The sequence below is a fragment of the Stenella coeruleoalba genome (assembly GCF_951394435.1).
Source record: "Stenella coeruleoalba genome assembly, chromosome: 4".
Taxonomy (NCBI): Eukaryota; Metazoa; Chordata; class Mammalia; order Artiodactyla; family Delphinidae; genus Stenella; species Stenella coeruleoalba.
The window spans coordinates 35665564-35683698 of record NC_137149.1 but is presented as its reverse complement, the minus strand read 5'-3'; the positions used below and the strand labels follow the sequence as shown (position 1 = coordinate 35683698).

At 36.7% G+C, this 18135-nt stretch overlaps 1 protein-coding gene across 1 annotated transcript in view; it reads right to left on the bottom strand.

Annotated features, from left to right (window-relative positions):
* Window positions 1–3788: 3788 nt before the first annotated feature.
* Window positions 3789–18135, bottom strand: part of SLC9B2 (solute carrier family 9 member B2) — a 48107-nt gene continuing 33760 nt past the window's right edge. Inside the window, exons 11-13 of the mRNA XM_079920569.1 lie at window positions 11244–11352; window positions 7871–8007; window positions 3789–4955 (exon numbers count right to left, since the gene is read on the bottom strand). Coding sequence (XP_079776695.1) covers window positions 4734–4955; window positions 7871–8007; window positions 11244–11352 — 468 coding nt within the window. The 3' untranslated portion in view covers window positions 3789–4733. The remainder of the gene's footprint in view (window positions 4956–7870; window positions 8008–11243; window positions 11353–18135) is intronic.

Below are 18135 nucleotides of genomic sequence, written 5' to 3'. Positions count from 1 at the left end.
CAGGTCAGAGGGCTCAGGCCATATTTAATTTGAGTTAGTCAACTAAAGCATGTGATATCACTTGCTCCCAAAATGGCACGAAGCAATTCCCATCTGTTACAGAGAACTAAATTATTCATATAGAAATATAATGTCCTGAAACATTTCAAAAATAATGTCCTTCATTTATTTAAAGACAATATAATACAAACTTAATAATAATCACTTAAAAAGCAGCTAAAGAAACATCTGAAGCTTTTTTGGTAAAAAAAGTCAATAGTAAGTTCATAGCAATTAAATTGGTTATATTTGCAACAATGTCATTAAAAGCAAAAAAAAAAAAAAAACTTTTGAGGAACAAAGAGAACCTTATTCATTACAGCAGTTTTTACTAAATTGGATATGAAAGTAGTTTCAAAAATATCTTCTGTGTAAAGTATAAAGTTTCTGTATAAAGTTTCAAAAATATCTTCTGTACTTCTGAAAGCACTTCAATAAAAATAGCAATTTGGCCAATGATCTATTTGGTATGATTTAAGTGCCAATTTTCTTTTCCAGTCTTACCTCTCACTAATTCCCGTTATCAACCTTAAGTGTCGGCCGTTTACCCCAGGCTTTACTGTTTTCACACTTGGCTAATATGCCAGCCCTGTACCTAGCTGTTCCCTTCTTCGCTTTACTCCCTAATATCAACTCATCAATCCAAATCATACCCTTTCTTCAAAGTCCGGTTCAAGTATCACCTCCTTTAAGAAGTTTTCCTCACTGAGAACAGTTTTGAATCATTCATTTGGATTACAGCTATTTGTACACATCTTGCTGCCTTGTAAGGTTCTTGAAGGCAAGTATCTTATTCACATTTGTATTCCCCTCAGAGTCAATCTCCCACTAGAATTCAAGTTCCATTAAACAGAACCCTTGAATATCTTCATCACTGTATTTCCCAGCACCTAGCAAAACTGGCACATAGTTAGCCAAGTTACAAGTGTATTCGGAGTGAGTGAATGAATGGATTTTAGAACATAACTCCATAAAGGCAGGGATTTATCTGTTTTATTCATTGCAAAATGAATATCTGAATATTACCAGGTGAATAAATTATTTTTTGGAAGGCTTAGGATTCATCGTATACAACAAAAATTCTTCAATCTATATGCCTTCCCAGAGGTCAAATGTATTTATGTTGGCTTTTACCCAATGAATTTGGTGGATGATATATCGTTCTGAAAATAAGACAACCCCCAGAACTGCAAGAGTAAAATTTTAAAGAATCAAAATAAAATGGGTGTTTAGATTAAGAGTAAAATTTAAAAGAATCAAAATAAAATGGGTGTTTACATTAGTTTCAGTTTTCTTTATTGTTCTTTTCTGTGTTCTAAATTTTCTGCAATGAAAGTGTATTATCTTGTAATCAGACAAAAATAATCAGTACCATTTTTAAAGAATGTAATGGATGAGATCACTTGCAAACATAAGACTGAGGATATTTTGAGAACATTAAAGCCCAATCAATGTTATGGAGTTAATACCAGAGAGAAAAACACTGGACTGTGAAAATAACTTGAAGAGCTGAAGCCTAATCAGTCTGCCTAAAGACAAACAAACAGACAATAAACAAACACTTCTCAAAGGGAGAATGATGGTACCAACCCTAGGAAAAATAGGCATCTTGAAGAACATGAATTTATAGTGTTTGTTTAGCACTGTCCTTGGAAGTATGACACCCTTGCTGTGCACTGAATTGTATCCCCCCACCAAATTCATCAGTTGAAGCCATAACCCCCAATGTGATGGCATTTGGAGATGGGGACTTTAAGAGGTAATTAGATTGGATAAGATCATGAGGGTGGAGCCCTCATGGTGGGATTAGTGCCTTTATAAGAAGAGACACCAGAGAGCTTGCACACTCTCTTCCATCCCCATTTTTTCACCCCACCCTGTGAGGACCCAGCGAGAAGGAGGTTATTAGCATGCTACGAAGAGAGCCCTCATTAGAGCCTGATCAGGCTGGCAACTTTCACGTTTGACTTCCAGCCTCCAGAATTGTGAGAAAATAAGTATCTGTTGTTTAAGCCACTCAGTTCTATGGTATTTTGTTGCAGTAGCCCAAGCAGACTAAGATAGACTAAGCAGCCTAACATCTAAACTGTTATGTGGCAGGTAGTTTTCTGATACTGAAAGAGAATCTCCTCACTGACTCAGTTAATAAAAATTTACTAAATGCCCTGTGCAAACTGCTGAGGATTCAAAGATGACCAAGATAAGGTTCCCACCCCTCAGGGGTTAATTTAATAGGAGACAAACATATAAACAAACTGAAAAAAGGACTATAAGTACTATGACAGAAGTATGCATAGTGTACATACACCGTTCTTTCAGGCACCTAGAGGTTACAGTAATGGTTCCTATCTGTGGTTGGGTGGGTGGAGTAAGTTTGGTTGGCTTGACTCAACACTGTATCAAGTTAACTCTGAGTTCACCAGCCAAGTCAAGAGCTGTGACTTACAATGTGGTGACAAACCTGAGACTTCATGGTGAGCCCTGCAGAGACCAATACTGGACAGACAGCCAGAGAGACTTGGGTGTAGAGTAGAGGTAGGAAGTAGCCGCATGCTCTGAAAATGGCATAGGCTATGACAGTGGCTTACTGTGCTCTTCAACTATTTCTACATTCTGTAAATTTCCATTTCTAATTCTTCTTTGGGGCCTTGAATATTTATAACAACATTCTCATTTACTTATACTAACTGTATTTTGTATTAGTTAAAAAGTATTCAAAGCCTGTTACATGGAGAAGAGCTACTGGTGAACATGGGAACCAGCACTGACTGCAGCACCCTTGGGCCTCACATGCCTTTTGCTAAGTCCTAATCATCCCCCATGTCCTAACCCTAGTCCTACTTTCTCTGGAGGCTGTGTCTAAACTGCACCTCCCCCTGGATTGATAAGGTGCTCCTGCTACGACCTCCCTGGCGCCCCTCTACTTCCTGCATCATGGCACGTATCATACTGTTTTGCAATCTCTTGTTTAGTGGTTGCTCTCCTCTATCAGACTGTCAGATCCTTAAAGCTGGAAACAATATTAGTCTTCATGATGTGCCTGGGTCACCAAAGGCTTTCAGTAAGTATTTGTTGGATGAATCTAGTTTCAGAGCTTGTAAAAGTAGAGGACCAGGTGAGCATTAAGTTTATGGTGCTACCCCCAAGGTGCACCTGGCCAAGGAAGTTCATCCATCTGAACTTTGGTATACATTAATCCAGTCCAACTTGGGAACATAAACACTAAGGGAATACAGTCCCAGAAAGTAACCAGAGTCAGGCTGACATAAAAATGAAGATTCTATGGCTTCATAATATGTTAGCTTAATAAAAATTAAGCTAGTTTTGAACAGAGGTGAATGTCATGGTGGAAGGGGCTGCAACAGTAGTCTAATGATAAGATTAGTTCAATATGAGATGTTAGTCTAACAACTAAATGAAGGGTGTATGTACCCTATTCGCACTTCTGTCAGAGCACTTATATCCCTTTTTACAGTTTGTTCATATGTTTGTCTGCTAATAAATCAGATCCTTAGGTAGTCTAATGACATGTTTATTTACATATGATTATTCTAACAACTAGGCAGGAGTTGACCTAGAGTAGAGGAACTTAATGGGTGACACACAAAAGCAGAGACGTTCTGTTGATCAAGTGGGATAAAATGTGACTTTTGCAGATAAGCCTTTCTTCTTATCTTCTCTACTAGCATGTTGCAATCCCTGAAATTCCTGCCACAGAAGTCACTCTTTTGGTTAAAGTTACAAACTTTACATGGTCCTTGTTAACCTGTAAGAAGATGCTATTAGGTGATGGCAACACCCAACACATTGGTACTTCTGGCTCTCCAATCTGATCTTCCCATCTCCCAGGATGTGAATGCTTAGTGAGAGACACTTTCTCAGCCTCCTCACAGTGGGGTGTGGGCTTCACTAACATTATGTAAGAGGAGAGATGTGTCCAACTCCACAGCACGTCCTTAAAAATAAATTGCTTGCCTTGGGCTTTCTTTTTTCCTTCTTCCTGAGGACTAGAAAGGGGACAGACATCTTTAACCTTTGTCCTAAGCTAGGGCATGGCACAGCCTCAAGACAGAAGGACATGGGTCTCTGAGTAGACTGCATGAGCAGAGTAACACTGTCAGCTGGTTTCATAAGAGGGAAATAAATTTCTCTATTTAAGTACTTCATTTTTCGTTTCTTCATTATAGCAGCTTACCTGACCCTGATTAATATGATATTCATGAGGCTGGTGTAGAGATTGATAGAAATTGAAGAGGGATTGTGTTATGGTATTTTAAAAAAAGAAAAGAGGAGCCCAAAGCAATTCAAGGCATGAGAGGCCAGGTGACCATGAACCGTGAAACTGTGATGGTAATAGTAAGTCAGAGCAAGCTGTTGGTTAGCAGAACAGGACACTGCAATTAAATTGTGGTAGTACATTCAAGTGTATATGTCCCTATAAAAATTAAGATATAATGATGAATAGTGTGTGAAAGAAAAAAAAAGGCAGAGATCAGGTTGGAGATGTAGAACATTACCCCCATCCCCCCCAGATGGAAAGGGTAATGGCTAAAAATGCTGTTTAGAGAAACAGCCACACTTGGTTCTAGTACATTTTAAGCTTAAACAGTACATATGTCAATATCCATATGGATAAAAGTTGCCTCCGAGAGCAGCTTTCTGATGACTATATTCGGCATTCTCTCTTTTCACCTCTAAACCTGTATAGAAGTCTCTCCTTCATCTTCTTCATCTTTATTTTGATGTTCAGCTTTCTGGAGAAGTCTGGGGCCTAGCAAACCAATAAGTAGACTTCCAATTGGGGCTGTGATGAGGATGGCCAAAAATGCCACTGTCAACACATCCATTCCATATCCTTCTAACTGTTTCTCTCCATGTGATCTTGCTGTGTCCAAAGCCACAGATCCTATTGCAGCCTATAAAAGTTTAAAGGTAAAGTTGGAAGCATGATAAGACAAGCACATAGAAAAAACGGTTATTTTATCATTTGCAAAAACAAATTTCTTGTTCTTCTGCTCAACTGACAAAGTTCTATTAGTCTTCTTTCAAAGTGTACTACAGTTGATTTTAATGATCTAAAAGCTCTCCCTGCCCTTGCATAGGGAAAGAATGATGATTCATATGTACGTATTTGCATAAGGTAAACTTACAAAAATATCAGGCAAATATATTTCAGAACACAAGGCAAATACAGACTTAGGATATTAATTAACTATAACAAGATTCTATATACTAAATTCCTCCTGAGTAAAGTTGAAAGTTACTGAATTGTCATCTCATTCTTTTGTCTTTAGGAATTTGGAATTAAGAAAGGACAAGATGAAAAAATGCAGTGATACTTACTGGAAGATGGTGAAATTTTACATGAAAAAACATAAGAATATTGCTGTAGAGCCTAAGCTAATTGTTAAACATCAAGAAACTTGAAAGTGGTAGGTACCTTTGAAACTTGAAGTTAACCTTATTAGGAATTTGATGAACTCTTTGCCTTAGGAGTTGGTGAAATGTTTTGTTTAAAATTTATCTACTGGGAAGTATTATGAAAACTCTTAGAGACAAAATGCAATATTATCAGTGCACATGGGGAAAATACATCAATCAATCTGGTTATCCTCTTATTGGCACAGAACATAGCAATGAAACAGAAGAGAAAATATCAGTGTGGATGAGACACAATGGCAGAGACGACTCATTGCCCACAAATATCTGAATGCCTCTTTTCCCTTCTATAATAGAACTCCTGAGTTTAGCTGGTCACATTGCTGTCCAAATACAGACTTTTTTCCCAGTCTTCTTTGCAACTAGTTGAAGCTATGTATCTAAGTTCTGGCCATTAAGAGGGGAGCAGAAATGATAAATGCTTCTTGTAACTGTTCCCTGAAAAGAAATGGACACTTGTACCTTATTCTTTCCCACTTCCCATTGGATGACAAACAGTGAAAGTTGGACTCATGGATGAAAGGCATACGCTGAGGACAGCAGTTACCCTGCCAGCTCTGGAATTCCCATGCTGCACTGCTGGTTAGAGAGAAATAAAAATCTATCTCATTTAGTCCTTGGGTTTGAGGGCTCTTTGCTATTTCAGATCACCTTGTGCCATAACTAATTCAACATTTCATGAATTCTCAGCAAGAACTGCACACATTATGATGTATATTTCTCTTTCAGCTCTCTGTCATTGAGTATATGTGTATGTGTGTGTACGTTTGGGGGTTTGTATGTTTGCTAAGTTGTCATTTAAAATCTATTTCCGGGACTTCCCTGGTGCCCTAGTGGTTAAGAATCCGTCTTGCAACTCAGGGGACGCCAGTTTGATCTCTGGTCCGGGAACTAAGATCCCACATGCTGCGGGGCAACTAAGCCCGTGCACCACAACTAGAGAGAAGCCCGCGCATGGCAACAGGAGCCCGTGTGCCGCAATGAAAGATCTCATGTGCCAAAACTAAGACCTGATACACCCAAAAAATAAATAAATAAATGTTTAAAAAATATACATATATTTCTTATAGTAAGTCATAGACAAAAAAGTTTAAAGAACACTAATGTGGAAAAAAAATATAAGAAAGTCTTGTTTCTTGTGCAGTGGCAAAAGAAGAAAAAAGAAATTGTATACAATACTTGCTTTGAGAACATGCATTATTCAAGACATCCCAGATAATTTCTCCTTATTTTAAAATTTGTTTTCATAGCAGGAAAGTGCCATCTTTCAAATGTTGATGTTAGAAACAAATCTTTCATACTAAAGCTACTAGAGCGATTATTTTGATATTTACCTACTAAAGTTACTGAAAGTAGTGTGGAGGCTGGAGATACTGTGAGGGAGAAACTGTTCAACTTACTGTGCTCTATTAACCTCACAGCATTCTTAGCCACTATGTCTCAGACACCTTTGAAAGTCTGATGGAAAGAAAAACTTCTCTGGAATAATGCCCCAATCCCATAGCCACACAAAATCCGGCATATAGTTACAGAGCAGCACACTGCACCCCTCAAAGCTTCCTAAATTAAGAACACCTAATTCTCATTTAATGAAACAGAAATTTACACATTTAAATAATTGCAAAATAATCAAGGATGAAACAGTTCAATCTTATTTGTTGTAATTAGTTGGAGAATACACAATACAATCAGGGATATATTACATTTGCAACAAATGATGATCTATAAAGTTCTAATTTAACGAGCAATTATAGGTATGCTACCAAATACCTGGTCAACACTTTCGAGTACCCATTGGTTACTGCTATTTATTAGAGTGCACAAATTTTGGGTCATGTGATTGAGACGTTTGTCAGGAGGTTCAGGTGGTTTGAAAATTTAATATCAACTAATAATCTAGGAAATAAAGCATCTTCTGAGTTATTTCTCAATAAATCTTTCTCTATTAAAGACTGTGGTCAAGCATAACTGATGATCAATCATATAGACATTGAAGTATTTCCAGATACTAAGATGGGCTATGCTATTTCTGTTTCACTCTCTTCTTAGAAGATATTGAAATGAATAGAGTTAATAACTATCTCTTTGGGTTATTTTAGAGAGCTCTGACTGACAAAAATTCCAACTCTTCCCTCCTGCTACTTACTACTGCTTTCTAGTAGTGTAGGGATTTATTGGAGTTTGAGTTGCACCCTGGTGATCTAAGGAAATTTAATGAGTTGTCATATTTAATGAATCAATATACCAAAAATAAAACTTTTAAAGAGTAAATTAGTATAAAATCTTATCATAAATCAAACTTCAATTATTTATTTTCACCAAATTTGAACAAGCCCTCTTATTAAAAATGTCAAGGTATCATATAGAAATAGGAATTAAAATCCATCATTACCTGGACTGTGGCCTTTGGAAGCCATGCAAAAGAAATAAATATCTTTTCCTTAAAGTTAAAACCAGCAAAACACACCATCAGATATGTAGCCAAAATTCGTATCAATACTGCAATGCCCAGGGTGGCAATACAAAGGCCTGTAAGAAATACTCAGTTTTTAGACATAATGAAATACTGGGGGAAAAATTGAATCACATGGTTACTGAGTCAGAACTCTTTCAACAGAAGTCTAAAAACATTCACAAAATTAAAAAGACAAAAATGGCTAGGCATAATTTATCAAAACATCAATTTTAAGGATTAATTAGATCACTTGTTTAAAAGAAGGTATTTCCCCTTGATTTTTTTTTTTTAGTAAAATCCGAAAGAGTTATTTGCTCTGAGAGAAACCAGAATATTCCTTTAAACTGAAAACAGAAATTAAACATATTTTAATTTCTAAAAGGAGATTTGAACGTTCTTTTAAGCTTTATAGCAAGAAACACACTTTCTTCCATGCATTTATTTAACAAGAATTTATTCAATAACTATGCATGGCAGGATCTGGACTAGGTACTAGTACCCAAAAATGTATAATGTACAGACTCTACTTCTATGAACTTCAAAGACAGAGGAAGACAGAAACATAAAAAACGAATTAATATACTATAAGGTAAGTACAGTATAAGCATACTGGTAAGAGGGCACAGAAGAGGAAAAAATTATTATTTTCATCAAAGTGGTTGAGAATTCTTTACAGAGAGTATAAGACCAGAGGCGATATTCAAAATATTTATAAGCCATTATGGGGGCAATCAGCCAATCAGAACAGAGCTCGCTGGGCAGTGACCAATCAGAACAGACAGTGGCAGTCTACAGCTGTTTCATCATACTGGTGTGTACACTGACAGCCCATTAGCCCTGGTTTTCATATACAGCTACTGCATTCAGTCAGCATTTAGAATCCTTTGCTGGTAAAGTTAAGTTCATCCTGAAGTGCAAAATAAAGGATTGTGACTTGGCCGCTGCAGGCTACTGGAATCTGAGAAAGGCACAGCTAAAGTGACTGCTAAGTTACAGGATGATTTTTTTTAAAGTAACATTTGTTGAGTATTTACTCTGTGCCAGGTTCTGTACTAAGCTTTAAGTGCATTACTTTACTTAATCCTTACAACCTGTGGGGTAATTCCTGTCATTTTACAGTTGAAAAAAGTGAAGTTCAAAAAGGATAAACAACTTTGTCAAGTTCAAAAGCCTGGGTAAAAGGGATAGACACTGCAGGAGGCTCTACTGTAAATCTGCAATATTTTTTTTACCGAAAAGTTTTGTGGCTTTTTGTTGGAGGATATTTCTCCCAGGTTGGTAGATTTTCAAAAATATTTGTTGCTGAAGTACAAGATACAAAAGAGATGATCCCATACCCAGGAGGGAACATTGAAGGTTTGGGGAGAAGATGAAGAGGAAGTTTTAGACACACTGAGTTTTAAGTTTTGTGGGATTTATAAGTGGTGATGTCCAATCAGCCACTGGATTTATAGATTTAGAGATAAAGATTTTGGAATTACATAGTTTATAATCAAAGTCACTGAGTGTAGATGAGCTCAAGGAAGTGATAAAAGAGCGAGAAGCATAGAAGGTTTTGGAAAGAACTTTGAGGAGGAGCAGCGCTTAAGCCATACATACGGTAAAGACTCAAAAGGCACCGGAAAATATGAAATTTCAGACTTCAATGTAAAAGTGTTTTAAAGAGGTCAGTAGTATCAAGTGCAATAAAGACTGGTAAGTATTCAGTGGATTTAATAATATAACCTTGGTAAGAGCAGGGTTGGTTGTGTGATGGGGCAGAAGCTAAACTGAAATGTACTGAGGAAGGGAATGAGAACTGAAATGGAAAAGGAGAATATAGACACCCTTCTGGAAAAGTTTGAAAAGAGCAATAGAGAGATAGAGTGGTAGGTGAGGGGGGAAGTGAAATGGAGGAAGGATATATATATATATATCTTTCATAAATATATGTGTGTATATTTATTTAACTTTGATTGTGATAAAATACACATAAAAATTACCATCCTGATCATTTTAAAATGTGCAGTTCAGTAAGAATTAAGTTAAACATTTATATTTTTGTGCAAAAAATATCTAGAACGTTTTCATCTTGTAAAACTGAAACTCTGTACCTATTAGACAACAAATCCCCATCTCCCCTTTCCCAAAACCACTGGCAACCATCATTCTACTCTCTATTTCTATGAATTTGACTCATATAAGTAGAATCACACAGTAGTGTGATTTTTGGACCTTGTTAATTTTCTCTATTGTTTTCTACTTTGTTGATTTCTTTTTTTTTTTTAATTGAAGTAGAGCTGATTTACAATGCTGTGCCAATCTTGGCTATACAGCAAAGTGACTCAGTTATACACATACAGACATTCTTTTTTTTATATTCTTTTCCATTATGGTTTATCACAGGATAATGAATATAGTTCCCTGTGCTATACAGTAGGACCTTGCTGTTTACCTATTCTATTTGCAATAGTTTGCATATGCCAACCCCAAAGTCCCAGTCCCTCCCTCCCCCTTGGCAACCACAAGTCTGTTCTCTATGTACATGAGTCTATTTTTGTTTTGTAGATAGGTTCATTTGTGCCATATTTTAGATTCCACATAGTAGTTGTCTTTCTATGATTGGCTTCTTTTACTTAGTGTAATGTCTTCCAGGTTCATCCATGTTATAGCATGTATCAGAATGGAAGGATATTATTTTAAGTTAGAGATTAAAGTCTGTTTAACTTCTGAAGAGAAGAACACTGTGACAAGGATATTTGAGGATGAAAAAGAAAAAGGGAAGAATCTATGTGTAAGATCCAGAAAGAGGTGGCAGGGGATGGGATCCCTAGTATGGACGGAAGAATATTGTGATGCAAGGAAAGGAGGAAATAATGAGTATATGTGTGTAAATTAATTTTTAAGTGAAGTACTATGAATTAAGAGAGTTTTAACATAATGGCTTTCAAATGTGTGAATGAATAAAAGAATGAATGAACAAACATTTTTATTCTATGGGTTCATATTATAGAACTCACTATTTATCTTTAAAATTCTGGCCCTTGATCAGGGTAAGGCTAGATGAACATTTTTATCCTTGGAAAAACACTTTAAGGCCTGCATTTTATTGATGGCAGTCAGCAGTGTCACTTTTCTTTACAAGGAACAATATTTAAAGGTATAAAATTTACTGTCTTAGATTGACAAACATTATTTTCTAACGAACTGCTCTAAAAGACTTAGCTCGTTACCTTTTTATATAATTGTGACAATGGGAACCACTGAACACACACCTACTAAAGATATTTCAACTGAATATAAGAAGAGTTGATTTTAGCAAAATTCTTACCTACAGTTTCTGGTCTGAGAGCTGTAATGGCTACCTCTGCTCCAATCAGTCCAAAGAGAAGGGGCTGAAAGATGAACCAGGCAACTGCTATAACCTTTTCAACATCTGCCTAAAAGGAACACACACACACACACAAACAGACTTTCATTATATGAATTTAGAAGTTCTAAGAATTTTATTAATTTGAAATTTGAGTCAATTTGACCTGAGATAACCTTTACCTCTGTAGCATCTATGAATAAGAAGTTAGCTAGAAGAGAGCAAAAAATTGCGCAAAGATATTTCTAACACAATTAAGATATATGAGGTACTTTAGTGTTGGTTTACAAGTAAATGTTAATTATAAAGAGTTTTACAAAGTACTCTTAGGACTTCTGCTGCTGAATACACAATCTGTGTGTGTGTATTATAATGAATAATATTATATTAATTATATTATTATTACATTATTGCATAGTTTAAAATTTTGTTAATTTTCATTCAACAATATGATTTAAAGACCTTATATCAGTGCATATATCTAGATATTCACCTCATAACTGCTGCATAGTAATCTGTGGTATGGGAGAACCATAGTTGATTCAATCATTTCTTTATCAATAGGCCTTTAAGTTGTTTCCAATTTTTTCTTTATAAAAAAATACTGTTTGTGGATATCTCAAATCACGCACAAAGATAAAATCCAGGTATAACAAAGTGCTGTACCAGTTATTAATTTATTGCCCTTTGGCTCCAAATCTGCCTTTCCTTGTTTCTCTGCAGAAAATGGAGCTGGGCCCTTTAAACATTTCACCTTTGCCAGCTGGTACCATGTTAAGTATTGTCAGTAGAAGGTGCTGAAATCTATTGCAAGAGAAGGAACTCTTCCTGGTTTCTGTGGCTCTTCCCAGCAAGATCTTCCAGCACAAGGCTCCTGCAGTCCAGGTGGCTTCTCCAGTGCCAGGGTCTTGCAGTGCATGGTTCTAGCAGCTTTCCCCAGCCTATACCTGGGGTGGTTTCGTAGCCACCTCCCTTGGGCCATATACCTCCCCATGCACTTAGAGGGTGGATTTCCTATAAGTTTGGAGAGTAGATTTCTATTAAATTTTGTAGGTAGGGCACCAGGGTGATCTCTGTGTCACCCAGTGAACCAAGGCTCTAACAAGGTCTGGATTCTCAGCCCTGGAGGAGGGAGTAGTGAGGTGAGGAGGAGAGGTGGAAGGGTGTGCTTTATCTCAGCCCTAGGAGTTTATAGCTGCTATTCCTATATTATTTAGGGGTCTCTGTACATCTTACAAGCCAATCCCTTGTTAACTGATCCCCAGGATGGTTAATAATAAACTTCCCTATTCCAGTTACTATGTGATTTCTCTTTCCTTAGGAGACCCTATTTGACATAAGCATAACTTTATAACACATAATGCAAACATCCTAGGAAAAGACTGACACAATTGACCATGCAAAACTAAAATGTCTGTGGCAAAATAAACCATAAAAAAGACAGTGACAAACCAGGAGAAAATAACTGTACTATGTGTAACAGAATAAGGAACAATGTCTAATCAATAAGAAAAAGATAGAGACCCTAGTAGAAAAATGGGCAATGCATATGCACAAGTAATTGTACAAGAAGAAACACAAATGGCCAAAAACCCTGAGACACTAAAACTCAGTAATTAGAGAAACACAAATTAAAATGATATACCATATTTTGGGGGGAGGGGGTAATCACATTGAAAAAGACACTAAAAAAGTTTTAACAATGTAAAGTATTTGTAAGATTGTATAATTGAATCTTTGTAAGATTCAATTTGTAAGATTGAATAATTGGTAGGAGAGCAAACTGACAACACTTTTTTGGAGGGCAATTTAGCAGTACCCAGTACAGTACCTATGAATTTACATTTAACAGATTTTTTCAGTCAACATTAAGAATCTTTATTTTGGGGGACTTCCCTGGTGGCACAGGGTTAAGAATCCGCCTGCCAATGCAGGGACATGGGTTCGAACTCTGGTCTGTGAAGATCCCACATGCCGCAGAGCAACTAAGCCCGTGTGCCACTACTGAGCCCGTGAGCCACAACTACTGAGCCCGTGTGCCACAACTACCGAAGCCCGCGTGGCTAGAGCCCATGCTCCATGACAAAGAGAAGCCACCACAGTGAGAAGCCTGCACACCGCAACGAGGAGTAGCCCCAGCTCGCTTCAACTAGAGAATAGCCCGCACACAGCGACAAAGACCCAACGCAGCCAATAAATAAATACTTTTTTTTTTAAATCTATATTTTTGGACCACATTTTTACCCTTACAATTACATGTTCTTAAGGATATGCACTTCCATATATGTATGGAATTCCGACAAAGGAGGATTACATTGTTTCTCTATTTTCTTCAGTTATTATTTCTGATATGTTTATTAGGGTGAAGATTCTATTTCCTCTTAGCTTATAAAGACAGCATCTGTGAGGGGATTTGTTGATTTTTTTATATAATTCTATTCCTCTATCATGAAAAAACAGTTGTTTCTACATCATAAGGAATCAGATGATGAATGAGGTTCAAATTCTGCCACCCACTAACTGCAAGCCACTTGCCCTTAGCACCTCATTTTTCTCATCTGTAAAATGAGAGGTTTATATTAGAAAACATCCAAGATCTTTTATCATTTAATGACAATGACTAGTTCTGCCCCAACAGGTCCAGTTGCCACCCTTCCACATCTTTAAATTTTACTTTTGCATTTAATTTTTAGAGTATATCATAGCTAAAACTAAGACTTTGATACCCCCAGTTGTAAAGAACAAAATTCAACTATATTAACTTTAGGTTACTTAGCCTTTTGTTGCCAGGACTAATTGTTTAAGGAAGGTCCTCAAAAATATTTCATGTATTCAGAACTCCAATGACAGCAGAAGTCCTAAAGAGTTTTCTCTATCAAATTATTTTTACTTCTAAACTGTAGACTAAAGACATGATTTGTATTTTGACTGTAACATTTTAGACTAATTGAACATCAGATATAGGCTTACATATTATATAATTTAAGAAAGGGAGAAGAGTCACAATGTATCTTCTTGTGGCTTTTCATAACTTCAAAAACAAAATGAATTTATTTATAAAGAAAATGGAGGTCTTCCCTAGTGGCACAGTGGTTGAGAGTCCGCCTGCCGATGCAGGGGACACAGGTTCGTGCCCCGGTCTGGGAAGATCCCACATGCCGCGGAGCGGCTGGGCCCATGAGCCATGGCTGCTGGGCCTGCGCGTCTGGAGCCTGTGTTCTGCAACGGGAGAGGCCACAACAGTGAGAGGCCCGCGTACCGCAAAAAAAAAATAAATAAATAAAAAGAAACTGGAACCATAGAATAAGCTAAGTATAAAAGAAGATGAGCCAAGGGGAATGAAGACTGTGTTGTCCATTGAAAGTTAAGGCCACTTTATACATCTCTATGCATCAATGGTAAGAATCTTCAAAAATATAAATCACTTTCAAGGATGGACAAAAGAAGAAAGTTAAGAGAAATGAAGGTTTCATCATGGGTTAAATATCTATGTAAGTGGACACTTCTCAGACTGAACAATTCAAGATTCAGAAGATCCAAAATATAACAGAAAACAAAATCCCATAACTATAAAGGTCATCTAGAAGCACTGAATTTGAAAATAGATGAAAAAATAGATGACAGGCCCAAGAAAGGTGAGTGCATTTGAATAAAATAAGACAAATGGCAAGATTAATGATTATATGGAAAACCAAGCAGAAAAGTAAGAAATAACATCAGAAACTACAGGCACAAACAAATTTTATAAAATATTTTAGCTTTTCAAAGTATAACTCAACAACAGTATTACTGTAGCACTATTGAGTTTACAAGTGCTTCATTTCCATTTCCCCAAACAACAGCCACAATTCTTTAGATGTTATTATTAGTCTCTTCATATTACAGTTGAGAAAACTGAGTATTAGAGAAGGTAGGTGACATTTTGGGGATTATACAGCCTGAAGCAGGATTGGAATCCGAGTCCCCATAACTTAAATTTTATGTTCTTTATATAATATTGTGCTGCTCTGGAGGGTGTCTGCCACATAATTGATTCAATGAAGATTCTCTTGCTTTCCTTTCTTTAGGGAACCAGTTTGATGTATTCACATTGTGTGTTCTCATCCTGACTCTGCCACTTACTGGCTTTGCGACTTTAGGCAGTCTATCTAGTATCTCTAAGCCTTGGTGTCCTCATTTGTAAAATGGTCTGATATCTACCTTTCAAGGTTATTGTAGAGAATACATGAGATGACGTATGTAAAACTTTACAAGAAAGACATCTTTAAGGAAAAAAAAAACTATTGAGGAAAGGTCCTAATAAGAGATTCATAGATCTGACCACATGAAAGTATATGATATTTGAGTGTAAAAAATGAACAATATAAAATGGCACAAAAATCTAACTTCATATGTATAGATGTGTGTATACACCACCAGGTGGTTCTGATGCATTCTCAAGTTCGAGAAACACTATTCTAAGCTGATGAGGGTGCAATGAGATAGGTACTTCATATATTACAGTGGAAAAGTAAATGGATACAACTCTAGAAAGCCGTTTGGTAATGCATGTCAAAAACCTCAAAATGTTCATATTATTTGACCCCAAAATTTCACTGTTAGAAATCTGGCCTAAGGAACTGATCAGAAATTGAATTTCAGCATAATTAAAAATAGCAGAGACTAGAAATCACCTAAATATTTAACTATAAGGAAATGGTTTTAAAAAATTATGGGGCATCCCTATGTGTGTATGTATGTGTGAGTATGTGTGTTGTGTTTTGTGTGTGTGTGTGTGTAGATAAAGAGATATACACAGGAGAGTAACCAGAGGTAAATATGAAAACAAGGTACCTAGTTCTTTCTCTGGGTTGTGGATTACATTGACCTTCTATGTAATCAACCAGGCTGCAGGTAATTCAGGCAAAGTTATGACAAATGCATTCAAACAGATGCTTTGTTTCAGCTTTAACAATATTTTCTATATAACCCACACTATATTCTGGAGAATAGCACAACTGAAACTCATCAGAGTTTCCCTTTCCCTCTTTGTCCTTCTATGCCCACAGCTAGTGACCACTTGTAGTAGGGATCAGTCTCCCCTTTGATTTCCCTGTTGCTAAAACTATTGCCCTATTCCAAATGACATGACTCTTTTTTGTTGTTTTTTAAAATCCTATCATTTATGAACTTAATTTTAAATTGCAAAGTATAGAAGTATAACATTTTTAATATATGTGATATGTGTTATTCAAATAGATGTCAAAATATAGAAATGTGTCCTGTGTAATAATGCTACAGTTGTATTATAAGGGTAGTACCAGTCGCTTTGGATTCAAACCGGAGCTTAAATCCCAGTGCCACTTTTTCAATTTTGTGACCTCGGACATGTTTTAGAACATGTTAAGTTCTTCTGATTTACAGTCTCTATAAAATGGAAATGGTAATACTTTTTCAGTTTCTTTTGTGAAAGTAAGTGAGAATACTCACTTAGTGCCTTGTATAAGGCCTTACAGAGTGGCAGTAACATTTATTAGTTCCTTTCCCTCCTTTTACCCATGACAGGATAATATGAGCTGGTTGTTAATTTTTGAAAATTTTTAAGAGGTGACAACAGATAGCATTTTCCAGTAAAATTCAATTTGAAGAAACTTACTATAAGTGTATTTGAAATTTTTCCTGTTGAATAAATGAACGGAAATAAGCCAAAATACTTAAATAGCTTACAGAGCTGTTGGCTTTAGGTAGAGGAATTGTAAACGATTTTTTCTTTCCTTTGCTTTCTGACTTTTTTTTATTTTCCAATATTTTAAAATGAGCGTATAGTACTTTCATACTCAGAAAGAAAACTAATTTTATTTAAAAATTATTCTCTTTAGTAATTTATTTCTTTTAATACTGACAAATGTTTACAGTTAAGAAGTTAAGGGACAGATTCCAGTCTCAGTCACTATTTGGCTGCAACCTCATGAGCAACTCCAAGTAAGAAGCACCCACCTGAGCCAAGTCTGTCCACAGAAATGCAAGACAAATGAAAACAAAACAAAATTGTTGTTTTAAGTCATTAAATGTTGAGGTAATTTGTAACCCAGCAACTGACAACTGAAATAAAAAATATTTACAACAGCAAAAAAGAAACCAAACAATATACAAAAATAAGAAGTTAAGGGACAGTTTGTAGAATGCTAACGGCTGGCAAACTTCCCAGGTGTCGGATAAGGGGTCACAATGCAACTTTAGCTGCATCGCTTTACTGGGTGAAAACTGTGTCCTTGGTCCTGAGGCAAAGGAGTAGATCAGAGAGCTTCAAGGAGCAGGTGTATTAGTCCGCAGCCCAGATTAGGGTGGAAGACAGACAGTGGTGAGTCCTCAGAGAGAAGGAAGGGAGGCAGCACAGCCCTATGTCCCAAGCTGAGATTGGACAGAAGACTGCCCACGATACGGGACAACCTTGCCTCAGCCCTCAAGAAAAGGGAAGCCATAGAAAAACAAATGTTTGATAAGAGCAAAGGCTTATGAGAGATAAGGGATGACAGGAGTACCCAATTTATACGAGGAAGTTTGTTTACTTTTTAGCTTTGCTCTTGTTCGATGTTATATGAAATCAGAAATCTTGTTCGATGTTATATCAATAATATAGGTGCTGCTGAAAAGAAAAAAAGTAGACCACCTGAAAGCCTTACCGCCAAGCCTCTGACAGGGCAACAAACCTAGGTGCCCATCTGGTGTCTAGAGCAGGGTTTCAAAGGGTTTCAAAGGCTTCCTTTTCCTCGAAGTCCAATCCATCTCAGCTCACTTTCTTGTGGCCTCAGTACCCTTGTTCACACAAGGCTCCAGGAGCCCCTTCCAATCCTTCCCTCCTCTAAAGCAAGAT